This window comes from Trichosurus vulpecula, chromosome 8, assembly GCF_011100635.1.
Source record: "Trichosurus vulpecula isolate mTriVul1 chromosome 8, mTriVul1.pri, whole genome shotgun sequence".
Classification (NCBI taxonomy): domain Eukaryota; kingdom Metazoa; phylum Chordata; class Mammalia; order Diprotodontia; family Phalangeridae; genus Trichosurus; species Trichosurus vulpecula.
Window position 1 is genome coordinate 213,146,225 of NC_050580.1, and position 27,789 is coordinate 213,174,013.

The 27,789-nt window shown below is 39.1% G+C and overlaps 2 protein-coding genes across 3 annotated transcripts in view; one reads left to right on the top strand and one right to left on the bottom strand.

The window, feature by feature from the left end:
* Positions 1-5: 5 nt before the first annotated feature.
* TIMM9 (translocase of inner mitochondrial membrane 9) lies at positions 6-22,663 on the bottom strand. Its single transcript, XM_036734400.1, has 4 exons — positions 22,528-22,663; positions 1,935-1,999; positions 1,311-1,406; positions 6-430 (listed from the first exon to the last, which is right to left on the bottom strand). The coding sequence occupies exons 2-4, from the start codon at positions 1,971-1,973 to the stop codon at positions 296-298; spliced, it is 270 nt and encodes an 89-aa protein (XP_036590295.1). The 5' UTR covers positions 1,974-1,999; positions 22,528-22,663; the 3' UTR covers positions 6-295.
* A 590-nt stretch (positions 22,664-23,253) lies between these two features.
* KIAA0586 (KIAA0586 ortholog) overlaps positions 23,254-27,789 on the top strand; it is a 137,563-nt gene continuing 133,027 nt past the window's right edge. For both annotated transcript variants that reach the window (XM_036734401.1, XM_036734402.1), the window contains exons 1-3: positions 23,254-23,287; positions 24,363-24,654; positions 26,107-26,189. In XM_036734401.1, the coding sequence (XP_036590296.1) occupies positions 24,408-24,654; positions 26,107-26,189 (330 nt within the window). In that variant the 5' untranslated portion in view covers positions 23,254-23,287; positions 24,363-24,407. The remainder of the gene's footprint in view (positions 23,288-24,362; positions 24,655-26,106; positions 26,190-27,789) is intronic.

Sequence of the window (27,789 nt, forward strand, 5' to 3'; positions counted from 1 at the left end):
ACAACTGAAGAAACAATGGTTTATTTTGCTAATCAAGTGGCCAAGCTGTTGAATTTTAAGGCCCCAACAAAGGTTGCATCTTAATATTTTCATTGCACAATAAGACAAGATCTTGTACTTTGCTTATTCCTGGTAAGAAGAACATTAGTTTCTCCAATGGTTTCCTCTTGCCAAATGCTCACAATCACTGACATGGTGAAAATATCCACAACAGTTTAAGGTCAAAAGAACTCCCACTTCCAATGCAACAACTGCTGGCACTGCTTTACGGAAAGGTCCATCCACAAACACTTGTCTATCGTGGTTGGCCAAGGAGTCCTGCTTTGGCAGCCAGAGCTTCATTCTGTTGAATATGATACTCTTGAAATCTCAAGGATATTCTTTGTGTCATTTTTAAATATTTTTGTAGGCAGTGTTCGGAGCAGGTAGACTAGAAAAAAGGGATGAAGGCATTAAGAGATGACAGTAAATTTTAAAATTTGATGTATTCCAAAAACACAGTTGGTTGTATTAAGATTTCTGCCTTTACATTGTACTGGAAGCAAACTACATTAAATCAGCAAATGGATAGCAAATGGGGTGCAAGTTCTTTTGTGTTACTTTTACTGGTAGATGCATTTCCCTAATTCCTTATTCAGATTTTTAAGAAAGATAGGAACAGCAGTAAAAATAGATGTTCCTTTTTGTGGGGGAAAAAAACGGATTCTAACAACTCAAATATAATTAATTTACAGCTATGATAGGGAGAATCATCATAGTGGATGATTACTAACCCCCCTAACTCCCTAAATGATGACACTTAACTTTCCTGAAAAATTTAGAAGAAAATATGAATGCTAAGGAACAATTTATAATGGAAAGAGGCTTATAACACTCTGTGCCTACGTGAAATTTTAAACTGGAAAAAAAAGAGAAAAAAAATGTGATAGGGTCTGTTTCCAAAACCAAGATGAGTACTATGGATCACTCGGAGGGGCTACGTCAAGTTTCTTTGGTGTAGTTATCTTTGCTGAAAGGGGATGAGTCTTTGCTGGGGACCACTAAGATGGACCCTAAAAACTGACAGGACAAACATCTTTTCTGACAAGTTTGTCTCAGTAATATGGGAATGCCTTGTTAAATTGGCAGCAGTATCAAATTAAATGCGAAGACTATCCAAAATTCTCAGAGCAAAGGCATACAAAAAGGCCATGATTCAAAACTCAGTCCTACAAGTTACAGAAATATCATCAAAAGAATACACTAAAGAGCTTTTCTACTTGCTTCTTTATAGCAAACTGGGGCAAATGTTAGTGGAAAAAGTTACATACCTCTTCTGGTTTGACCTCTCTTGTTGTGAAGTCTTTAACACAATCCAGAAAACAGGTTTCTGTGAGTTTATTGTAAGTTCCAAGAAATTCTTTAAACTGTGAACAAATTCAAAGTCAATTAAATTAATTTTTTTTTCTGCTGCCCTAATTTTGAGATTAACCAGGCAATAGAAGTTATTTTTCAACCAAACATACCTAGAAACTAGAGTGAATGGTGTGCATATGTATAGTAATTAGGCCCAGAATCACATAAAATGGAAAATAAGGTTCTTTTAAAAATTCCATCAATTCTGCAAAATGCACAAATAAAAACAAAAGCGAAAAATGAGAATTTTCTATTCAAATAGCCATACTTTTCCACTAAATCAACAGAAATAGGGTTATAGTTTTAATTTTAACCTGTAAATTACTGTTCCAGTTTTGATAGGTTTTGGTTCTACTTTTTCCTGATTGTTTGCTAAAAGGGGAAGGAAAAAAAAGTATTTTCCTCACATTCTTGTTACTTGATCATCCTCCTTTAGAAATGAAATTTGGAACAACTGGTTGAGGAAATTTTTGGCCAAGTTTGCATCTTGTGGAGCAGTTTTAAGTTTTCAAAACCAGTTTTCTATAAGTGAATCTCACCTGTTTAATCTGATCAGTTTCTGATATTTGTGCAGCCATATTCTTTTGATATGTGGATCAGTCACCTGTGTTAAAAATACAAAGAATTAAACTAAAAATGAATGAATGATTTATGAAATGGAACTGAAACAGCTATAAATGAAAAATAATGGTTCATATGTTTGAAAAAAATCTTATTGTATGTATGTTCTCGTGTTTTTTTGGTTAGATATAAGATATTAAAGCTAGCAGTTGTGCTGCATAACTTTCCTAATTTACCAGCTGAAGTAGTTCATTCCAGTCACTTTCCTGTGTTAATTTATGGAATCACTCCCTCATAACAAAATATTAAATGTATTATTTATGGAAGTTTGAGATCTTTGATAACTTTTAAAGTTATCTCTGGAGTTAACAGAATCAATGTGACTACCCCATTGGTAGCCACTGGAACTAGATAGGTTTGTGTCTTGAAAGTACTTAAACCCTAAGAAAGGTCAAAGGTATCATTAAAAGAAAAACAAAAAAAACTATTACAATTCAATATTCACAGTTCTGCTTAGAACTCTCAACTTAAAAATCCAAGGGTTTCCTAGAAAGCTTATTTTCCCATAAAAGATAACCACAGAAACTAATTTATGCATGCAATTTCTATTCTGAGAAAACCATATTCAATTAAACACTATAATTTGTAACCATACAAAAGGAGAAAACAGCAGAGTTAAAATACCTCTTCAGATGATTTGGATTTCCTCTTAACCACAAAGTTATGCCTGGTCTGAGTTGATTACATTTCACAGGATCATAAAGCCAGAAAGAACTGAAAGGGATCTCCAGAGGTCATCTAGTTCAAATACTTCATTTTACAAATGAGGAAACTGAGGCCCAGGGAAGTAGAGTGGCCATAACTGGCACACAGTTAAGTATCAGAGGCAGGATTTGAACCCAGCTCCTCTGACTGAAGAACCAGTGCCGTTTCTGCTATACTGCATAGCCTCCTACAAATCATTATACTGTATTTATGAATAGTGGGGGTTCTGGAAACCTTCAGGAAGTTTAGACACTTCATGTGAAAATCCAATTAAACAATAATTCCACAATGTTAGCTTTTTACAGGCAGCTCTGTGGCTCAGTGGATAAAGCGGTGGGTACTTGACAATAAGTGCTGAATGAACTGTGTCCAAACCCTACACAAAAAAGAATGGCCAGCACAACATCAGTGGTCACAGAGCCAATGCTGGAAGATCAGCTCTTCACCGACCTTCTCTTGTTTGGCCAATGATTGCAGGCTCTCATCACCTCACAGTTGTCCTTCCTCATTGCATCTGATGCATTTCCACACTATACTGTGTGGTGTGTTCAACCCTCTTTTGTCCATTTCAGACAAGAATTAGGTTCATCTGATGCCTGCTCACCCCCAACCTCTTTCCTCCATGTCTTTGTACTTTTTCTTACACACCCCAGTTACGAGAAATATTAAGTTCTATGTATGCCCTTCCTTTTTTTTTTTAATCCTCCTTTCTCTCATGCCTCTTCAAACCCTCAAAACAGAACCAATCCAACTGGAGCATCTATTTCTCTTGTTTAACATTCTTAATACCCTTTGAAGCCATTAAGCTGCTGAAGGGTTGGTCACTTCTTTTCTCTTTATTAGAATGTTAGCACTTCATCATCTTAGAATGTTAGCACTGCATACTGCTCCCTCCATTGCTCAAATAAATTTACCTTTCTTGGTATGTCTGGGTTCTTGTGTTTATACTTCAGAGTTCCTACTCAATCTTTGGTCTTCTCATCATGGCTATGTCATTTCTGGTACTTTTCCTTTTTCGAGTTTCTTTTGGGTGTTGAGTGGATTATTTTTATCTTTAATTTGCCCACTGGTGCTAATAATTTAGAGCAATTTTCATTTATATTTATCCTTAATTTAATTTTACTAAATATAGTCTAATGTTTCAGCCTGTCAAGGTCTTTTTTGATCCTGATGTTATCCAGTAATGTAGTCAGCTTTCCCTCTCAGATTTATGTAATTTTTGCCTTTATCTAAGTAATTGATAATAATGTTACATAGCATGAGACCCATGGGGTACTCCAGAGATCTTATTTCAACTTGCTATTGCTCTTTGGTTTATTTATTTTTTTTAATTTTTAATTTTTAATGGTATTTCATTTTTTCTGATTATGTGTAAAGACAATTTTTAACATTCATTTAATAAGATTTTGAGTTTCAAATTTTTTTTTCTTCTCCCTCCCCAAGACAATGAGCAATTTGATACAGGTTATGCATGTGCAATCACGTAAAACATATTTCCGTATTAATGGCTACTCTTTGAGTCTGGTCAGCCAGCCAACTTAAATGCACAACATCCATTTGTATTTAGCATCTATCATTTCCCAGTCCAGAAGGAACAGCATGATATACTTTGAAGTGCTTTGCTAAAATGTAGTAACATTCCCATTATCCATGTTATTAACCCTTTTGAAAAAGGAATTATGCTTAGTCTGGCATGATCTCTTCTTGATTAATTTATGTTATTTGTCAAGATCATTGATTTCTTTTCTTTTTATAGTTTATTTTTCAAAGCTATCTTTTCCTTTCTATCTAAATCCCTGTCATATGAAAAAGAAAGGAAAAAACACTCTTTGTTACAGACATGAATAATTCAAGCAAAATCAATTCTTGCATTGGCCATATTAAAAAAGCAAATGTCTTAATCTGTACTCTGAGTTCATTACCTCTCTATCGGGGGTGGTAAGCATATGTCATCATGAAATCACCTGCAATCATGGTTGGTCATTATGTTGATGAGCGTTTCTAAGCCTTTCAAAGTTGTCTTTATAGTATGGTTATTATATAAATCATTCTTCTGGTTCTACTCATTTCACTCTATTAGCTCATACAATTCTTCTAGGTTTCTTTGAAACCATTCCTTTCAGAATTTCTTATAACACCATAGTATTCCATCACATTCATACACCATAACTTCTTCAGCCATTCCCCAATTGATGGTCCTGTTTTCAATTTCCAATTCTTTGCCACTGCAAAAGAGGCTGCTATAAATATTTTTTAAAATTATATCTTACATTTATTCCTCCTGAATAAATGGGTACATCTGCTGAACAGAGTCCAGGGGGGTACCTCTATATATTTTTTGTACAACCTCATAGTTTTGCTTAGAATAAATTGCTCAATCTACCCTTCCCTTACTACTTTTTCCTCCTATTTCCTATTAAGTGAAATGTATTTTCATACCCAAATGCGTGGGTTTGTATATTCTTCTCTCCTTTGACCAGTTTAGATGACAGTGAGGTTCAAGAGTTACCTGTTCTCTCACCCCTTGTTTGTTTAGACTTCTACTTATGCACCCTGATTATGTGAGATAATTTTCTGCATCCTTCCCTCTCCTCACCCCTGTATATTCTTCTTCTCCTCTCTTTCTATTCTTCTTTTAAGATCACCAAACATAACAGAACTAATTTTAGACCCTCTGACTGAGTAGACTCCCTTAATGATCCATGATGATGACAGGGTTCAGAGGGCACCACAGGTATCATCTCTGTAATAGAATGGAAACAATTAGTTTCTTGTTTAGTTCCTTGTGATTGTTTCTCTGATTCCTGTATTTGAAGGTCAAAGTTTCTAGGCAGCTCTGGTCTTTTCATCAAGAATGCTCAAAAATCTTCTACCTCCCCCCCGGCCCCCACTTAATTTCCCTATATTCTATGTCCTTTGCATTCTGGAATAAGGTATTTCACACTCTCCATTCCTTTACTGTGGTGGCCAGTAATTACACCTGTCAGTTCTTTCTGTACTAGAAGGTATAGTTCATATAAGTCAGGTGACCTGGATTCACTGGCAACGAGATTCTTATATGGAGTATGAAACTTGCAACAGAAGCAGCTGGAACTAAAGTCAGGAAAGACATGAGTTCAAACACAGCACCAAAACCCTGGGTGACCTTGGGCAAGTCACTTAACCTCTGCCTCAAATTTGCTCACCTGCAAAATGAGGATAATAGCAGCTCCTACCTCCCAGGGTTACTTTGAGGATCAAATAATACTTGTAAAGCACTTTGTGAACCTCAAAACACACACACACACACACACACACACACACGCACAGCTATTATTACTATTGTTAGCTATTTTTTTTCTGTCCTTTGCAGTGCAAAGGCCATTCTCCTTGGTAGAGAAAACAGAGGTAAAATAAGAACTGCTCTCCCCTAGTCTCTATGATCAATTATTGTCTTGTCCTCCCCTGGCCTATCTTTTAATTGCCCCCTCCTCCATATGGCTTACCCCTCCCCCCCACCCCACCTTTTAGTTCTTAGATTTTCCCCCTTTTGTTCTTCTCTCATACAAATAACAAAAATCTGTCCCCCAACCCCCAAGGGAAAAGAAAAAGAAAAAAGAGGACAGTGAGATACACTCCAACCACTAGGATGATTTTAATACTGCAGATAGTTACTGCTCAAGGTTTCTGTTCTTTGCACCCTTCATCAGCCTGAGCACTTCAGACACTCTCCTTACAGAACTCACGACAGGGCGTACGTGTTATCCTTTGTCACTGGCTCTTGATTCCATGTTCTGTAGGATCTTTTAAAAGTCTAGGTTCATCAGAAGTTTTCTGCCCATCCACGTCACTCTCTCTAGAGAATTTTTACTGCTCCTCTTCATCAGAAGTGTTTCCCTTTGTGGTATCGGAACTTTATTCTTCCAAGTTTAACCTCTCTTGTGGAATCCCGTCTATCCTTCACCTGAATCCTACAACACGTGCTCTCCCCAAATTTAGGATGCATGTAAGACTATGCCTGGCTCTTCTCATCTAACTCTAAGAAGATGATTTAAACTCTACCAACCAATTTTTTCTCTTTTTTGAGAATCAGATCCCAAAGAAAATTTCCCTTTGTTTGTTCCTCCACCTTTTGAGGCAAATCAAAGCTGCTTTATTTTTGTCTGAGAGAGATGATCCCAGCAGATGTCAAGATAGCTGAAGTCCCCCATCGCTACTCTATTATGTTTCTGTAACAAGCTTGGAATCTATTAAATCCTCATCCATTTTCTCTTCCTGTCCAGGTGGCCTATAGTATATGTTGATGATAAAAATCATGTTTTTTCCTCCACCGATCTTCACCCAGATGTTCTCTGCCATGGTCTACCACTGTATCACCTCAATTTTCTCCTATATCTGCACATATGCTACCATTTCACTCTCCCCAACCCCCACTACTTCCTTTTTGTATCCTGTTTCTTTTGAACAAGATATATCTTTCTAGAGCCATATAGTCAGCTCAGTCATGGGTTTGATTCCACCAAGTTTTAGTGATAGCTACCAGGACAATTTTGTTTCCTCGAATTAGGACTGCTAATTCATCCTGCTTTTGTATATTTTGGACATTTCTGCATAGTCATTTGAGGTTTCACTACTGACTTTTTTAATTGGATTTTTGTCCTCAGGTTGTTACGGCCTGGGAAGAAGATCTCTTTTTTAGAAGTAAACAAGCAGCTGCCTCTGCATCTCTGGGCAGGAAACCACCAACCACCACTACTCATTATTACTTTTCCTGACTTGTACTGGGTGATACCCGACGCTATAGCACATTCTTTTTTCCTTTGCTGCAGTTACTCTCTATGGTATTCGGCTTGGTCTGTACATCAGCTAATTTTGTCTATCCTATTTATTCCCTTTTGTTTGGTGACACGGGGGAAAGACTACTGGGCTTGGAGTCAGGAAGAAGACCCTAGTTCAGATTTGGCCTTCAATTCTAACTGTGTGACCTGGGCCAGTCATATAACCTTTGGCTGCTTCAGTTTACTCAACTGTAAAATGGGGATCCTCGCATGGCTGTTTTGAGGATTGGATGAAATAATATCTGTAATAATATCTTAGCACAGTGCCTGGGCGTATAGTAAACACTTAACAAATGCTTGTTTTAAGCTATGGCCCAGAAATCTAAATCCAATTCTCAGACACTGTCTTTTAAGTTCACTTTCCAATTAGTTTTTTTTTCTGTATTCATTTCCTTCAGGAGGCAGCAGGGATGAAACTGACACCTATGCTATGGTCTTAAGTTTTTGGCTGTCATTTGCTTTGAGAAGTTTTCACAGACGTTTTCTGATACATGATAAATGTCTTCCATACACGTCCTGAGAATATAATAGAACATTTTTATTGTTGTTATCAGTTAGACACTTGCTACTACTACTCTAGTCTTGTTCCCCTCACCTGTACTATAGCTTAACCCAAAATAAGACAATGCCTGGGGATCTCCCTTATCATTCTTTAAAGGACAAGAAGTTACTTCCTTCTCAGAGCATCTAGCTTTCTTCTATTCAGGAAGAGTTTAGTTTTTTTTAAATTTATTTTTAGTTTTCAACATTCACTTTTATAAGATTTTGAGTTCTAAATTTTCTCCCCAACTCTCCCCTCCCCCCACCACAAGACGGCAAGCAATCTGATACAAGCTCTACATATACATTCATATTAAATATATTTTCACATTAGTGATGTTGTAAAGAAGAATTAGAATCAATGGGAGAAACCACAGGAAAGAAGAAACAAAAACCACAAAAAGAGAGAGAGAGAGAGAGAGCACGCGCGTAAATAGTATGCTTAGACTAATTTTTTTTTTTCTGGATGTGAATAGCATTTTACATTATGATTCATTTGGAGTCGTCTTAGATCCTTGCATCGCTAAGTCTATCAAAATTAGTCATATCACAACATTGCTGTTACTGTGTAAAATGTTCTGGTTCTGCTCATTTGTTGCAACAACTGGGCTAGCAGCTGTTGTGGGGGTGAAAGACCAACACAAGCCCAACAACAAGAACGCTGCCAGCACAGGTTCTTTTGATCTGCTTTACTAAGGAAAGTAACGTTAAGGGGTTAACAATCTTATTTCAATCCAACATCCAGATATCATTCACTTAGTTCAGGAGAAAAAGCCAGCACCCTGAACTTCAGAGCAAATACAAACAAGTTACAAACATACACAATATAAACAGACCAGATCACAATTCATAGTTACCAAGAAACCATCAACATCTGGGTTGCTGAGCAGGGAAGCTCTTAGAGCAGCTACCCAGAGTCCCACAGCAACATGCTTCCAGGAGTGAGAGCCTCAAGCAAACAACTCTATTCTCTCTTTATATAATTTTTAGATGTCATCAAACCTAATCTGAGCAACCAGAACTGAGGCGCCTACTATTGCTCTGGTCTTAGCAACTCCCCTTAGGACCCTGAGGGCTTCACGCCCACATAGGTTTAGCACCTAGCAAACAGGGCCTGGGGTGCAACTTTGCACCTAGTAAGGCTCAAAGACATGTAATAAATTTAGCATTCTAAACCATTTAAAAAGTCCCAACTTAATATTATATCACTTTACTCAGCATCAGTTCATATTAGTCTTTACAGATTTTTCTGAAGTCCATCTGCTTACCATTTCTTATGGAACAATAGTACTCCCTTACATTCATATTACCATAACTTTGTTCAGCGATTCTCCAATTGATGGGCATCTCTTTAATTTCCAACTCTTGGCTACCACAAAACGAGCTGCTATCAACATTTTTGTACATGTGGGTCCTTTTCCTGTTTCTATGATCTCTTTGGGATACAGCCCTAGAAGTGGTATTGCTAGGTCATGGGCTATGCACATTTTTATAGCCCTTTGTGCATAATTCCAAATTGTTCTCCAGAATGGTTGGATAAGTTCATAAATCCACCAATAATGTATCAGTGTTCCAATTTTCCCACATCTTCTCCAATATTTATCATTTTCCTGTTTTGTCATGTCAGCCAATCTGATAGGTGTTATGTGGTACCCCAGAGTTGTTTTGATTTGCATTTCTCTAATCAGAGCAATTTAGAGCAAAATTAGAGCAATTTTTTCATGATTATAGATAGCTTCAATTTCTTCATCTGAAAAATGCCTGTTAATATTCTTTGACCATTTATCAATCAGGGAATGACCAAGTTTAGATTTTTTAAACTACCAAGTATATAATAGTCCTTTTTCTTTCTTTCCTCTTCTCTGTGACATCTTCTGCTCCAAATGCATTACACAGGTCAAATTCCTCCTCTACCACTACAGAGCCTTTTCTTAAAATATTCAAACCCTCCCACCCCCTGAATTGAAGCTCCACTTCTGGTTTTTCTTTTAAGAATACTTCTTTTGCCCTGGTTGCCTGGTGTGTGTAAAGGTATACTTCACACCCCTTCAACTCCTCTTCTAAGAGACCAGCCTATATTTTAAATGTTTCCTCCCAAGTAGGGAATTATATATTATTCTGCCAAACTGACTTTTCAGTAGTTGATTTATTGCACATGGTATTCTCTTTTGGTTCTTATACAGATTTAAATGTATTCCAGAAAATCTCTGGCCTAAATGTAGAATATTAATTCTCTTAATTTTTATAGAGATTCTCTCATACCTGTGGTTGAATTGTTAACATCAGATTATGTGATGAATCGTAGAGGGCAGTTGCAGCTAAACCCTGAAGAGGGAACTGTTTGGAGGGGAAGGAGAGAAGGAGTAGAGGAATGGAACCTGTGTTCCCCTTTTTCTTCTCACCTTGACTAAGGGATGACCTTGTGACCATCTGAGGGTTGGCGATATTCCCTTGCAGGAGAGAATCTTTCTCTTGCCCACTTTGGGGAGGCTGGAAAGGAGTTGGGGACACATCTAAGCAGGACTTCAGGTGGTACAGTAGATAGAGTGCTGCATCTGGAGTCAGGAAGACTCATCTTCCTGAGTTCAAATTTGGCCTCAGACCCTAACTAGCTGTGTGACCCTGGGCAGGTTCCTCATCTGTCAAATAAGCTGGAGAAGGACATAGCAAACCACTCCAATGTCTATGCCAAGAAAACCCCAAATGTGGTCACATAGAATTAGATGTGACTGAAAAACAACAAGCAGGACTTCAGGGGCTAGTCAGATGACTTAAAGACCTAAGACTCTGGGAGGTAGGGCCATCAATCTGACAGAAATAATGGAAGGAAGAGGCACAAGGAGATATAGTATCTATTGGAGATCAGGCTATGTTCTAAACGTAAGAGGTATATAATCTGGACTACAGACATACCAAACAGCAGCATTAGAAGCAACTGTCAAAAGGATTGAGCAAGCACAGGCTCAAAACTTGGGACAAATTCATTGTGCGCAGAGATACTTGTTATCAGAGGTATGAATGAATGAATTGGGAACTAAAAGGGCAATGCCAGAGAACAACTTGACATAAAGGGATGATGTTCACAGGTGTTGCTAAGTTGGATAATATGACTTGGGACAAGGACATTGAGTACGCTCCTCTCATTCAAAGGTTGAGGCAATACAGAAGCTCCAAGACTAGCTAGCCAAGGAACTATAAAGTGAGAACAGTCAATCTTGAAGATGGTGAATTTGGGGAGCCAAGGAGGTGGAGTAAATACAGGGACATGCCTGAGCTCTCCCCCAAATCCCTCCAAAAAATGAATCTAAACAAATTCTAGAGCCACAGAACTCACGAAATGACAGAGTGAAACAAGTCTCTAGCCCAAGACAGCCTGGAAGGTCGATGGAAAGAGTCTATTGCACCTGGCTGGGAGCTGAGAGCAGCAGATCAGGCAGAACAGGCCTCAGGGCACCAGATCACTGGCAGTTGTGGCAGTTTCCAGACTTCTAAACCCACAAACGACAAAGGATCATCATAAAAGATCAGTGGGAAAACCCTAACCTGGGTGAGAGAAAAGTGTGGTCTGGACCCAACCTCAGGGTGGCAGAGGTGGCTTGACAGGGGCAGGAGCAGCTTCTGGAGCTCCAGGCCCACAGACAGTGGCGGGAATCAAGTGTCTGATCAGAGCAGGAATGCAGGAATCTCTTTGCTGGCACTGAGGCAGGATTCTCTTGCTTTGCCCTGCTTGGATCTGGGTGGCAGTCCTGGGGTGAGGAGGAGTGCTGGTGTGGCACAGCTTGTGGCGGCTGTGGAGAAGGAGTCCTCCTAGAAGGTCCAAGGCAGATAAGAGTGCTTGAGGTCACTCACAGACCAGAGCGCAGGCCAATAGAGGAGTTAACACCTCTCTGTGGATCATATCACCTTAGAAGAAGTGAAAATTTACAGGTGCCCACAAGTAGCTCAGAAAACAGCTGAATAAAACCCCTGAAGCTTGGAACAGTGCACTCTCCATTCTAGAAGCAGAGTCATACTTTTGACAAATAGCTCAAAAGTCAAGTAATTGGCTGGGAAAATGAGCAGACAGCTATATCATTAAGGCAAGAGTCACGACCTTGAACAAGCCTGAATGGTTTGGAATTGTGAAGTATAAAAAACTCTCTATGTAGAAGGCAGAGGAAGTATAACATTTATACTCCATTTATAACATTTTATAACATAACAGTATAACATTTAGATTCCAGAAGATCAAACCCAAGAACCAATACCCCCAATTTGATATAGTAGCAGTTACATATATTCCAAAACCAGTAAGCCCACCTCAATGCAGTAACAAGGAAATTATAACACAGTATTACAGCAAGGAACCAAGTCATCCTGTAACCTTCCCCCCGCTAGGGCCTTCCTTTAAACAATCACTCATGTATCCTAACTCTCTTCAGTGCCCTCTTGATGTCTCCTGCCTCAGTGTCTTCCTCTCAGTTCTGTTCGGCTTCAATTCTCTTCAATTCTGCGCTCTCCTTTTATATAGTTCTAGCCAGAATCTGATTGGCTACAACTCAGGTCTCTGATTGGCTGAATTCATGATTGACTAGAATTCAGCGAACGTACCATTGGCTCTGGTTTTAGCAATTCCTTTCAGGGTCCTGAGGGCTTCACGCCCAAATCGGCTTAGCACCTAGTAAGCAGGCCTAGTTACAAACAAAAACATAATCAAGCTTTCCCAACCTAGGCTCACCTGAGGCCTACTGAATGGGTGGGGAAGATCTTCCATCACATTAATACTACAACAGTGTAAAAAAACCTCAGACTATAATCTTACTTTGGTGACAAGATCAAAACATACAACCAGAAGAAGTCAACAAAGTCAAAGAGCCTACATCAAAAGCCTCCAAGAAAAATATGAATTGGTTGCAGGCCATGGAAGAGCTCGAAAAGGAGTTTGAAAATCAAGTAAGAGAAGTAGAGGAAAAACTGAGAAAAGAAATGAGTGTGATGCAATAATGAAAAATGAGTCAACAGCTTGCTAAAGGAGACCCCCCAAAATACTGAAGGAAATAACACCCTAAAAAAATAGACTAACCCAAATGGCAAAAGAGGATCAAAAAGCCAATGAGGAGAAGAATGCCTTAAGAAGCAGGATTGGCCAAATGGAAAAGGAGGTTCAAAAGCTCACTGAAGAAAATAATTCCTTAAAAATTAGAATGGAGCAAATGGGAGCTAATGACTTTATGAGAAATCAAGAAATTATTAAACAGAACCAAAAGAATGAAAAAGTAGAAGACAATGTGAAATATCTCATTGGAAAAACCACTGACCTGGAAAAGAGATCCAGGAGAGATAATTTAAAAATTACTGGACCATCTGAAAGCTATGACCAAAATAAGAGCCTAGACATCATTTTTCAAGAATTTATCAAGGAAAACTGCCCTGATATTCTAGAACCAGAAGATAAAACAGAAGTTTAAAGAATCCACTAATCACCTCTTGAAAAAGATCCCAAAAGGAAAACTCCAAGGAATATTGTAGCCAAATTCCAGAGTTCCCCGGTCAAGGAGAAAATATTGCAACCAGCCAGAAAGAAACAATTCGAATATTGTGGAAACACAATCAGGATAACATGAGACCTAGCAGCTTCTACATTAAAGGATGAGAGGGCTTGGAATATGATATTCTGGAGGTCAAAGGAGCTAGGGTTAAAACCAAGAATCACCTACCCAGCAAAACTGAGTGTCAGCAATGAGAGGGGAAAATTGATATTCAGTGAAATAGAGGATATTCAATGAAATAGAGGACCTTCAAGCATTCTTGATGAAAAGACCAGAGCTGAACAGAAAATCTGACTTTCAAATACAAGAATCAAGAGAAGCATGAAAAGGTAAACAGGAAAGGAAAATCATAAGGGACTTTAAAAGTTGAACTGTTTACATTCCTACATGGAAAGATATTTGTAAGGTCATGAGACCTTTCTCAGTATTAGGGTAGTTGAAGGGAACATACATATATAGACAAAAGGGCACAGGGTGAGTTGAATATGAAGGGACGATATCTAAAAAATAAAATTAAGGAGTGAGAAAGGAATATATTGGGAGGAGGAGAAAAGGAGAGATAGAATGGGGTAAATTATCTCACATAAAAGAGGCAAGAAAAAACTGTTATAATGGAAGAAAAGAGGGAGGATGTGAAAGGGAATGAGTGAACCTTATTCTCATCAGATTTGGCTTAAGGAAGGAATAACACACACACTCAACTGAGTATCTTACCCTATAGGAAAGTGGGGGGAAAGGGATGAGGGGGGATGATAGAGGGGAGGGCAGACTGGAGGAAGGGGTAGCCAGAAACAAACACTTTTGTAAAGGGACAAGGTCAAAGGAGAAAATAGAATATAGGGGCACAGGATAGGAGGAGGGAAATATAGTTAGTCTTTCACAACATGATTATTATGGAAGTGTTTTATATAATGACACATGTATAACCTATATTGAATTGTTTGCCTTCCCAATGAGGGTGGGTTGAGAGGGAAGAAAGGAGAGAATGTGGAACTCAAATTTTAAAAACAAATGTTAAAAACTGTTTTTACATCCAACTGGAAAATAAGATATACAGGCAATGGGATATAGAAATCTATCTTGCCCTACAAGAATGTAAGGGGGAAGGAAATAAAGGGTGGGGTGGGGTGATAGGAGGAAGGGCAGACTGGGGAAAGGGGTAATCAGAATGCATGCCATCTTGAGGTGGGGGGGAGGGGAGAGATGGGGAGAAAATTTGTAACTCAAAATCTTGTGGAAATGAATGCTGAAAACTAAAAATAAATAATCTAATAAAAAAAGATGGTGAATTTGGCTTAAGGCAGCATTTTGTTTAAAACTGCAAAATAACCTCTAAACCACTCTTTTTTATCCTTTCTCCCTTCATTTTCAGCTATCACTCCATGGCTATCTTTGTCCATTTTCGTCTCTCATTTTCTTCATGTACTTTCTAGGTTTTTCTGCATGTTGATGTTTTAAATTCCTTTGAAAATAATACAAACAAATAAGAAAGGCATAATGTCAACAACTGTAGGAAATTAGTCTCATATTCACTAGTAATCAAAGGCAGGCCAGATACCAGGTCAATCTGTCAGGATCACGTAATTCTGATTTGCCAAAATTCTGAACCTGGACATTCAGAACCAATTGAGACTACTTGACTCACAAGGCTTGGAATAACACTGCCAGCTCTTCTTTATGGTAATATTGGAATCTGCCAAGCTTTAAAAAAAATCTGCTCTGCTGCTAATTCTAAGGGCCTCTTGACCTTACCACATGGCCTGCTTGTGATCCCAGCACTGTCATCTGACTTAACATAAGGACATATGGATCTTGCTATCTGTCCTTGGCTGCACTTTCAGTACTTCTGAGTCTTTCTGCACTGCAGCTGCACTTTCTTTTGTATGCCGTTTCCCCAAATTAGAGCGTGAGCTTCAACAAGAACTGTCTTTTTCTATTTATACCACTTAATCCTGCCCTTGATTTCTAATAAGTGCTTAATACATGCTCATTGTTCATAAGAAACACAACAGACTTCTGAAGGTTGGAGGATTTGGACAAAGAAAGGAAGAAAAATTCAAAGAAGAAAGCCATCTCATTGGACAACTACTTTTTAACAAAAAGAAAATGAGTCCAAATTACCTAGGAAGGAGAAGTTAGTACAACAAATTCTGCGTGACTGCAAAAATGACATGGAAACAACTCCATGAATTGCTAAGTAAAACAAAACAAAATTTGGAATTACATGAAATATGAAAAAGACACTAGAGTTTTAAGAAAGAATTAAAGAAAAATCAGAGACTTAACAATTTAGAATAAAAAGAGCATACTCTATCCTAGTAGATTCTTTGAAGAAAATAGCACAATTGGAACACAAAAGTGCAAAGGAGGAGCAAAAATAAGAGAAACCCCAATTTTAAGTTGTCAAGAAACACTATTGTCAATCTTTAGAATTACAATATCAAAAACAAATTTTGCACAGGAAACAACTAAACTAAGACAATACCAAAGGACTCATGATAAAAAATGTTATCCACCTCCAGAGAAAGAATTGATGGGAGTCTGAGTGCAGATTGAAGCATACTATTTTTCACTTTCTTTTCTGTTTTGAGTTTTCTTCCACAAAATGACTAATATGGTTTATATGTTTTACATGATTGCACATTGTATAAACTATATTAGATTGCTTACCATCTCAAAGAAGCAAGGAGGGGAGAGACGAGAGGAAGAAAATTTGGAACTCAAAATTTAAAAAAAGAATGTTAAAAATACTTTTACATGCAATTGGGGAAAATATTATTAAAATATAAAGTAATTGCAGACAAAAAAACTAGGAAGAAAAAAAATCTTGATAACAAAAGGGCTAGTGAACTTACATAAAACTAAAAGCTTTAAAAAGGACCAACATAACCAATAAACCATTAGCTAGCCCAGGCCAGCACAACCAAAGGATTTCAGGTGGGCCCTTGAAAAATGTAGAGGGAAACATCCTCTTCAGGCCGCCCAAAGTAGGATGCAACTGAAGGTTATCTGGGCCTGAACTAACAGATTAAAAAAAGTGAGAGGAAAAAAAAAATCACATGACACCCTCCCCCCCCTCCAAGGTGAATTCACAAAAGGAAGCAACAAAGTTTATTAGAAACTACTATAATCATATGCTTTTAAAATTGAGAACGACATTCTTATTAGCCTATTTTCCTATTTTCTGTGCCTTTTGCCCATACCATCACATGAAACTGGATAAACAGTGTATCAGATTAGTCCATCATATCTATCCTGGACAGACACCACAGCTGGATAATGAGTCAATGATGACCAGTGATGGATTATGGGAAAGAGGTGGTTAGACTGCATTTGGAAAACTGACAAGTGTTTCCCACAGTTGTAACAGAAACTCATCTTTTAAATACTATTATTCTCCTAGTACAAAGTTTCTCATAAGTCTTAGTGCAGTTTTAAGTTGTGTCCTAGTCAAATTGAAAAAGACTCAAATTGAATCAAAAGATTCAAATCTCAAATCCAACCCACCAGCCATGGACAACTTACTTAACCTTTTTGAGCCTCAAGCAATGATCTAAGGCTTATTACAATAACAAAATCATAGAAATGTAATGATGAAATATTCTAGTGTAGAGGTGTCAAAATTTGTGGCCAGGGCACTAAACAATGTAATTGGGAAATGTCTAATAAAATAAATAAAAATCCAATACAACATAATGTTAAATTCTGATTTTCAAAGTAAATTGGCAGTCGCTGGGGATTCTTTCTATTTTAGTTTGATACAACTGTTCTGGTTATTCCCTATGGCTTTGATTCATTAAACAACACAATCTATCAAGAATCAAAATCATAAAGTGGTCCAAAGTAGGCATCACCAAATGTCTAAAAGATCACACAAGAAATGCATGATTGAAAAAGGAGGTGGGCTGATTACATAATGATAACAATGGATAAAAAGATGTATACTAAGCATGCTGCATAAGTTCTCATGGTATGCTAAAAAGACTTGGAGGTACATCCTTTTTGGAAGACATATGGGAAGATAAGGACATGACTGAAACAGGATTAGAGGCCACGGATAGATTATAACCGTGGAAGGCGAATCCATATCAAGGATATTACAGACCCATTTGAGCAATTTCACTAAACTAAAATGAGTGAAAACAGGAAATTCCAAAAACTGAAGCCCACAATTTCTGGATACTTAATAACAAAGCTATGCGACACTGATACAGTTTTAGAGTTTACCAAATATTTTCTGTACAGGAGCTCGTTTGTACCTCACAACAACCTAGTATAGGTTAGTATTAGCTTCATTTTCATTCATACGCACAAAGAAACAGAGGCACAGAAGAAAAGTTACCTGCCTGAAGTCATCCAACTTTTTGAGTGGCATAATCAGGATTGGAATCTTCCATGACTGATGCCATTATATACATTCCACTCAAACACCACCGGTGGACGATTCAAATAACACAAACATTGGTTTGTACCTATACCAAGTTACCTGGAAGTCTAAACAATTGGTGACACAAATTATATGCAAGTTGAAAAAATGTATATTCCTCTTGTCTTTCTACACATTAGTGGAAGAGACCCAGGAACAATCAAGTCCAGGTAGAAACATCTTCATGACTGCTTAAAACACTCCATGTAGGTCATGATCATCTCTTACCACTGACAAAGAAACAAAGCTTTCTTCAAGCACTCCAATAACATGAACTTAAAATGAGGTGAGATAGTTTCCTAAATTGAGTTGTCTCTAGGGGATTTAACAATACAAGATGAGTCAGTTCTATGTTGCTAACAGAGGCTTACACCTGGAATACATTTGGCTTCCTGTTCTAAAACCAGCTCATACAGCTCCAAGAACTGGAAGGACTACTTTTCTGGAAATAATCACTGAATGAAATCACTTTTTTGTGGAAATTTTTTTTTGTAAGCTGAAATAAGGTCACTAAAACAAGCATCAAGGAACTTTTAACAAAAGGGCACCAGGTGAAAGTACAAAGGTTTAACTACTAGATTTTCATTCTTTAGAATTGTTGAACTAATACAGTATGTCCACTGTAGTACAGTGGGTCAACGGGCAAACCAAGCTTTTCAAGTTTGTGACTGCACCCCAAACCAAGAGCAGATCTGGTTTCCTTCCTATTTTTTTCTTTTAATGTGAAAGAAACTTATCTGATCACCAAGTAACTTAAGTTCCAAAATCTGCTTATATTTTCATTTTCTTGTATTTCCGAAGGATTAGGTTAGAATTTATTATTTTTTCTCATAGTAATCAGATAGTTGTTATGAAAGCTATAGTCAATATAGTTTGACAATTTTAATGCATTTCAGAGGTTTGTAATACTGCATTTTCCTCCTGCCATCTGACAGGAAATACAATGAAAGCCCAACAATCCGAATTGTAAGAAAATTGACAGTCATGTAGTGCCCCCATGTGGTTTTGAAATAAAACACAGCTATGAATTTTCTCCCAAACATTAATATGTATTAAATTAAGCCCGCAAATGTGTTCAAGATATCTTTTGCTCCTAAATATCTTTTGCTAGTTTGTCAAAATACTTTTCTATGATGCTTTTATTGCCATGTCACATCTAATGGCAAGCAACCACAATTATGGCATGCACACCACTGTTTCTCATAGTTAACTATTCCTTTTATTCAACTAATATTTAATGTACTTGAAACCTGGAAGATCTAGGTTCAAGCCCCACTTCTGACATATCCTGTGTGACCTCAGGCAAAGTCACTTAACCTTTTAGTGCTTCTGGCAACTAAAGGTACCAAATTGTATGGACAGAGGGAATTTTCCTATGCCAATGAAATCATAACTGTCACTCTCCCTTATCTCTACATGGTAGGAGAAGGAATAGCTTAGTCCTACCCTCAAGGAAAAATGATTTTAGCTTTAACCTTTGAAAGCTGATAGTACAGGCTCCAGTGTTTTGAAAGTTGTTTTTAAGGTTAACATATGCATCTGTGGGGCAATGGAAAGCACTGGGCAAATGGGAAAGTAAATGAGCATGAGCCTCCTCTCTGGTCCCACCTCTCCAACACCAAGTGTGCAATTTTGAGGAAGTCAAGTCATCTCTCTGGCCCTGTTTCTTCATCTATAACATGAGGGAGTGGGATTTCTGAGGCTCTTTCCTACTCTGCAAAAAACCTACATATACTTTCTACTATTCCAAAGTACAACAACGGTAAATAGATAACAAGTAATGATTACTAATGATATGAATAACTGTTGATTAAAAATTTCAATATTAACAGACTCAAGTAGGTGTGTGGGCTGTAAAAAAAATCATTTAACATTTAGAACAGAACACACTTTCAGTTTCAAGAGAAAATTGGTTATTTTTCAAATTAGTAGTATTAAGTGCCAAAATGCCAAATGACCCCATGGGGTTTTATTTTAAACAACTTGTAAAGTCACTGGGGGCTGTCTACCTTCTCTAGGACAAAATGCAAATTTCTCTGTTTGGCCATTTAAAGCCCTTCACAATATGGTCCCATACTATCTTTCCAAGCTTATTACGTACACATCACTAACCCTATAGTCCAGCCGAAATGGCCGCCTTGCAGTTCTCCACACATATCCCACTTCTATCTTCCTATCTCTATGCTTTCTTGTCTCCCCATGGCTGGAATGCAGTCCCTTCTCACTTGGACCTCAGAATCTTTTAGCTTTCTACAAAGCTCACTTTAATTTCCCCCTTCTATTTGAGGCCTTTCCTGATACCCCAGGCTGTTAGTGTCTCAACCCACCACTTTTGGCTCTATTTATATGAACACATGCTGTGTTCTAATAGAATGGCAAGCTCCCTGAGGGCAGGGACTCATTTTTTGTCTTTGTAATGCCAGCACCTAGCTCAGGCTTTGGCACATAGTAGGTGTTTTAACAGATGTTTATTGACTGAATGATAGTGAGGAGAACTGGGTTCCAATCACGGCCAGTTATTTGTTACGTGTTCAAGAGCAAGTAATTAATGACAATGTACTTCAGTGTTTTCATTTGTAAGATGACAGTAATACTTGAATCACAGATCAATCCCTTAGCACAGTGCCTGGCCCATAACAGGCATTTAATATATGCTTATTGAGCTCACATCAGGCCGATGTTTGTGACTTCATCAATACGGGTATTCTTCCCACCTATGCAGATAAAGCAATATGTGGTGAGAGGCTGCTGGAGTTAGTAGAGTCATAGTGTGAATCCCACCTCTAGTACTTAACTGTCTGAACAGGGCACTTAACACCCCTGAGGTTGAGCTTTCTTGGCGAGAAGTGTCAATAACAACACCTCCAGTACTTCACTTCCAGAGTTGTTGTGAGGATGAAATAAGGACAAATTGTGCAAAATTCTGATTGGTATAAGTGTTAGTTATTATGAGGATGAGCTATTATTATTCACCATATGTCCCAAAGGGATCTCATTTTCTTCAACCCCAAACTCACTTCTGTTCCATTCACCCAGATACAATACCTAGGAATCATTCCACCCTTACACCTTTCCAGTCTTCTTATACTTTCGGCCCCAACAAGTATTCTTTGATCCCGTGATCCTTTGACGATCCTTGAACAAGACACTCCACCTCCCAACTCCTCTAATTTTGATTGGCTGTCCCCCATGCCTAGAATGCTCTCTTTTTTTTTTTTAACCGACACCTTCTGGCTTCTCCCCCAAGTTCCCGAGTTCTACAGGAAATCTTTCCTAAACCCCCATAATTCTAATGCCTTCAACGATCATTTCCCATTTAACCTGTAGACAGCTGATTTGCCCAGTTGTTTTCACATCATCTTCCCCTTTAGACTGGGAGCTCATTGAAAGCAGAGTCTTTTGTCTCTCCTTTATATATCTCAACATCTCCAGAGTCTTTCACCTTTGGTCAATTTACCAAACGCTGCAGGCTTATCATTTCTCACCAGCAGCGCTGCAACAGCCTCCTAAATGGCCTTGCAGTCTCTGTTTAAGTTCTTTTCCAATCATCCTCCACAGAGCCGCCAAAGATATTCCTAACATGCAGGTCAGTCACTTCCTAGCTCAAGAAACTTCCGTGGTTCTTTACTGTTTCTAGGATAAAAGACATAGCACCGTATTTGGCATTTAAAGCGCCTTGCAACCTGACTGCCAACATGCTCTGTTCTACCAACTGGCCCCTTTGCCATTCCCCATACGGGACATTGAGTTTCATGCCTCAGTGCCTTCGACAGCTTAGGCTATTTCCTATCTCTGCTTTCCCTCCTCACCTCTATCTCTTGGAATTTCAGCCTTTAGTGCTACCTCCTTTTCCCGACGCCCCCAGTGGTTATGTGCTACGGCCTTCTCATTATTTTGCATATATTTTGTGTTTCCTGATGAGATGCACTTAGCAGGCATAAAATAAAAACTTGTAGCCGGAACTTATTTGCAATTCATCGGGAAGCCGCGTGCAATGCCAAATTTGCAATTAGAAGCCCTAGGTGCAATCTTGCCTCTGGCCCCTACTAAACTGGGTGACCTTGGTCAAGTCACATAACCTCTCTGGTTTTCAGGTATCCCCCCCCACCCCACAGGCGGGCTGTGGGGCCTGGAAGTCCCAGTCCAAGACCCTACCAAAAAACAAAGCCCAAGGGGGCGGGGCGGTGGGGAGAGGGCGTCCAAGCCTAAGAGAGAAAGATACTCATTTGACCCCAAGGTCATGGAAGAAAGGTTTGGACAAGAGCCGAAGAGAGACAGCGCAGCCTGCTGGAGATTCGGGATGAGTCCCAGGGGACACCTGCTGCCGCATAACCCGGCCGGACAAGGGCTGCCCCTCCCCCGCAAGCTCCGCTCCTTTGCCCAGACCCACGTGCGCCCCGGGAAGCCCGCCAGGGCTCCCCGGCTCCAGGCGACCTCTTCCCGGGACGGACCGAGGAAGAAGAGGGAAGCCCAAGGGGTAGGAATAAAACCGCACCTGCCAAATCACGCGCTCTCTCTCACCGCCCCCTTGCTGGGTCGCCGAGCTCGGGATCCGGGTGCGGAGTCTCAGTCACCGCGGCACGCGGACAGCTCCAAGATTTCGTCAGGCCGGCGCCGCGGTACAGAAGACCAGAACACGTGGGTCGGCGTCTGTCAAATAGTCCCGTTTGCTTGCAGTCGCCGATTCGTAACATTCCAGCTGGGGCTTCTCGCAGGGAAATCCCGGCTCCTTCTCCGGCTCTTGAATTTCTTTGGGTTTTTTTTTTTTTTTTTTTTGCCTTTTGCTCTAGTGCGGGGCTGGGGATTAATGAACCCATGGCTAACCTACGCGCGAATCTGCCGATACTTGCCAAAAGATACATTTACAGTATTGCAACGGTCTTGGGAGTTACAGTTAATTGTAATCACGGGTAGCGTTTCCTGGTACTTTTCGAGCGCTCAACTTTATGGTCGCCATCTCCTTTTCATTTGCTGTGTAACCTTTACGAAGGGATATGATTTAAAAAGAATTTTTTTTGGCCGGGACGGGGGGGAAGTTAAAATCAAACGAAATTTGTGCCTCTGTTTTTTACGCAGCCGTCAGAACTCTCATGGCTGGCCTTTGTTTCCAGCCGGCGAGAGATAAGCGAACACTCCCGGAGGCCCCTGCCTTTTGGTTGGACAGCGATGGAGGGAGTTGGGAGAGCGCATGCGTGTTGTGTTCCAAGGACTTAAGCTTAAAGGGAAGCTGGCGGGCAACCGAAGTTGTTGCTAGGGTAATTGGTGGGGCCGTCGGGGGTTTGGGAAGCAGAGCAACCTTCAGTGTGTGGGAAAGGCGTCCTGCACTTCGGGGGAGGAAGCGAGGTCGTCCCTGTCTGCAGATTGGTTAAGTTTGCTTTTACCCACAGGTGCATCTGTAGTACGCAACTCCTTCCTGCACTCTTCCCCCCACGCCCCTACCTCTGGGGACCAACCTCGGTGTCATACGGGAGTCATTTTGGCATCCGCTTCATGTTTTTGGTCCCCTACCATTCCCTCCCCATTTAACTGGCCCTGCGTTATTATTTTTGTTTGTTAGTTTGATGTATATGTAAAGGATTTGTACTAATCCGCTCTCCTTGTTTTGAGACCCACGGAATATCCTGGTAGAGACCTGGGGTCAGGAAGGACCCGAGTTCAAATGCAGCTTCAGACGCTTACTAGACCTTTGATCTGTCCTTTAACTGTCGCCTGCCTCAGTTTCCTCATCTGTAAAGCGGAGATAATAATAGCACCTACTTCCCTGTGTTGCTGTAAGGATCAAATGAGATATCTCTAAAGTGCTTTGGAAAAGAGCGATATGAATGCCATATAAATATAAGTGGTACCGGCTTCACTGAGTTGTTGGGAGGGTCAAATGAGATATTTCTGAAGTGCTTTGACAGAGAGCTTTTGTTGTTAGTCAGGTCCGACTCTTAATGACCCCATTTGGGGTTTTCTTGACAAAGATAACTGGAATGATTTGCCATTTCCTTCTACAGCTCGTTTTACAGATGAGGAAACTGAGGCAAACAGGGTTAAGTTGACTTGCCTACAGGTCACACAGTGTCTGAGGTCAGATTGTAAGAGGTGAATCTTGCTGAGTCTAGGCGGGGCATTCTATCAAAGTGAGCCACCTAGCTGCCCTGAAAAAGAGCTATATAATACTGTTATTGCCCCGGTTTATTTCCAGTTCATTCCAGGTAGTATACCTTTTGCTCTAGGCAACGTAGTAATTCACATTGCATTATTTTGACAGTTCACCCATTTGAAATAATTTTTATTATCTTGAAATTTAAACTTATTTGTGTCCTTTCCCTCTCCTCTCCCCAGTAATCTTCAGACTTGAAGTAGCAAAAACTTTGTTTCGAAAATTTAATGGAAACAGAAGATAGTTTTCTCACTAAGAATGGGGCTCACCTTATTAGCAGCAATCTCCTTCACTCCAAGACATTTCACCCTGAAGAGCAAAAGAGTGTTAAAATACCGGTGAAGATGTTACGTGAAGTGGTTGCCCCCAATCCTGTTGATGATTTGATGTTGCATAAAAATGAATCAGCATACATTCCTCCTGCTTTGTCAGCAAATAAACCAGGTCCTGCTGACTTGAATGGAATATCCAGTGGTATGTGCTTACGTGGGTTTTCTTTACTTTTCATGATTAATGATCATTTTGATTACTTTGTTTAGTATTTGTATTTAAAAAGTTAAAGTCACTTTCCATAGAAAATTTAAAAAACTCCAATGAGTATAAATTTTTTAAATTCTTTTTCCTTTTTTTGGGAGAAGGGGTGACAACTGAAATATAAAGATTTATCTTTTTGCTGTTTACACTTATAGTTTTTGGGACAAACCATTGCTTTGCACAGGTTAGATACTCAGTAAAGATCTATGTGTCTACCTTTTTTAAAAGTGTAAGCTGCAATATTTGTTTTATTCTTAATAGAAACACTGTTAAGAACAATGGAAAGACACTGAGTTCCTTTGTAATGCTATTGCCTATGTACAGTACTAAATTGTGCATTTTACACAATTCCCATTATGTATTTTTTGAATGTGCAAAGATTTTATTATTGATAGATTGAAATATACCCTGTAGATTCGTGAGTTTCAGCTCTAGAGCTACATGAGTTCTCAGAGGCTGTTTAGGTCAGCCCTTTCATTTTACAGATGAGAAAATTGAGGCCCAGGGAGGCTAAGGGATTTGTGCAGTGTCACAGAGGTGCTAAGTGAGCTCAGGACTTCTGACTACTGAGGACTACTGTGCCATAGTTGTGCCATACAGAATCTTTAATGTGGCTAAGTCTATCATGTGAGGACTAGCCTTACTAAGTTTGGAAAGTCTCATTACAAGAAGTTTAACAACACAGAAACATCTTATGATTAGTATTGTTTTGAGGAAGTACCCATACTAATGAAGTATAATTATTTTCAATGGCATTATACTGCATCATAAAATTTTTAAATTTTCTGTCACTTTAGCTTAGTGTAAATCAGTGGTGTCAAATTCAAAAAGAAATGGCAGCCTCTAATCCATACATAGTAGGCAGCTAGGTGACTCAGTGGATAGTGGATCCAGTGGCCTGGATTCAGGAAGACTTGGGTTTAAATCCAGCTTCAGACACTCACTAGCTGTGTAACCCTGGGTGAGTGACTTAACCCCTGGAGAATGAGATGGCAAAAAGCAGTATCTTTGCCACAAAACCCCATACGGGGTCATGAAGAGTCAGACATGACTGAACAACAATTCATACATAAAGATCCCTTTGGACTGCATGTTGACTTAGTTTAAAAATGTAATGTTATCTATATTTTATTGTACTTTTATTAATTTTGTTAAATATTCTCAATTACATTTCAGTCTAGTTTAGCTGCACTTGGGAGTGATTCAGACTGCATGTTTGACACCTCTGATGTAGACCACATGCACTTTCCTCAAACTTTTATTTTATATGCACATTTGGCCTTCAAAAAGACAGTTTTTATTGCTATTGACTAATCATATACGCAACTAAGTACGAAAAAGACATGCAATTCAGGTTATAAGGCACTAAAATTGACCATTGTATTTTATTAGGTACATCATACATAGCATCTGATAGAAATCATAAACACCTGCCTAAGCCAAAAAATGTTACTGATCCAATGTTATCAGAAGAGGTAAGCAAACTAATTATCATCTTAAGTATAACATTTCAGTACTCTAAAGGAATGTTTTTGGATATACTGACTTTTGTTTCTGTTCAAGTTTAGCCTATGGAGATTTTTTTTCCTGATAAAACTTTACTTAATGGTACACTCAGAATCTTCATTAAAATGAAATAGTTCTGCATGAAATAGAGATTATCCATTAGTAATTATTAATATTAGTAATAATTACCATTTCATGAATAATTAAAGAGAGGCACTATTCAATGGTCAGGTTACTGTTTCTAATGCAACAGTATTTGTTTATCCAATCTCAAGGGCCATCCAAACTCAGCAGAGTCCTGTTTGCTGCAAATCCTTTTATTTTTCTCTGTTCAGTCTCAATTCTACTCCTACAGTGGCTGTTCCAAATCTTCTCTTCTCTAACCACCTTCCCCCTTGTTCCTGGCAGAAGACTTTACCTTCTTTGTTCACTGAGTAAGTTGAGGCCATCTGTCTTGAGTTCCTTTTCCCTTTTTCCACACTTGAGATTGCCTCAGAATCATCTCCCATCTTTTTGGTCTTGGAGGATGAGTTGGCCCTTTTTGCTGTCCTTGGTTAGTCCATTTACTTCCAGTCCTCTAGCAGCCCCTTTGATTACCTACCTCTCCCCGGGTCCTTCTTATTCACTGGGTCTTTTCCTCAGTAGCTTCAAACATATCCAGATATCTTCCCTCTTTAAAATATCTTCACTTAATCCTACTTTCTAACCTAATTATCAACTTACATCGCTCTTCTCCGTTACAGCCAAATTCCTATACTCGTAGAAAAAAACAGTTGAAAGCCTTTTACAATCTAAGTCCAACCTATCTTTCCAGGCTGCTCATACATTACTCCATACTCCAGTGAAACTGACTTGAGTTGGTGTTTGCTGTATACAACATTTCCTCTCATTTCCATTCTTTGCATAGGCTGCTTCCCTATCCTCCCTGCACCCTCCAAATGCCTGAAACATACACTCTCATCACCTTTTCTTCTTGGATGCCTGACTTATTTCAGGTCTCAGCTCAAGTATCATTTCCTTCAAGAGGCCTTTTTTAGTTTCTCCCAGTTATTTGTGGACTTCTACCCATTACACTTTTGTATTAACAAGGCAATAAACACAACATTGTCGATAATTGTGAATATTCCTATGTAGTTCTGTATCGCAAAATATGAGAGACTCTCCATATAGAAGGTAGAAGAAATAAAACTTTTATTCAGATAGCAGAGGACCAAATCCCGTAACCAATAAGTCCAATCCATCCAAGCAGCCACCAGCTCCCCAAACCAGTAAGCCCACTTTATCATAACAGCAAGGAACTTAAAATACAGTATCACAGCATGGAGCTCGCCATCCCAGTAGCCTTGTGCCACACTGCTGGGGCCTTCCCACAAACACACACACAGCTGTGCCTGCTCTCTCCCTCAGTTCTAACTGTTCTCTGAGCATTTCCTGTGACACACTTTCCTTTTCCTCTCAGCAAGCTCCTCCCACCACGTGCGACTTAGGCTTCCTGTGATATAAGCAGGTGACATGGCCTATTAATGGGTGGGAAAGATCTTCAGATCTAAATTGTCATTACAACTCCCC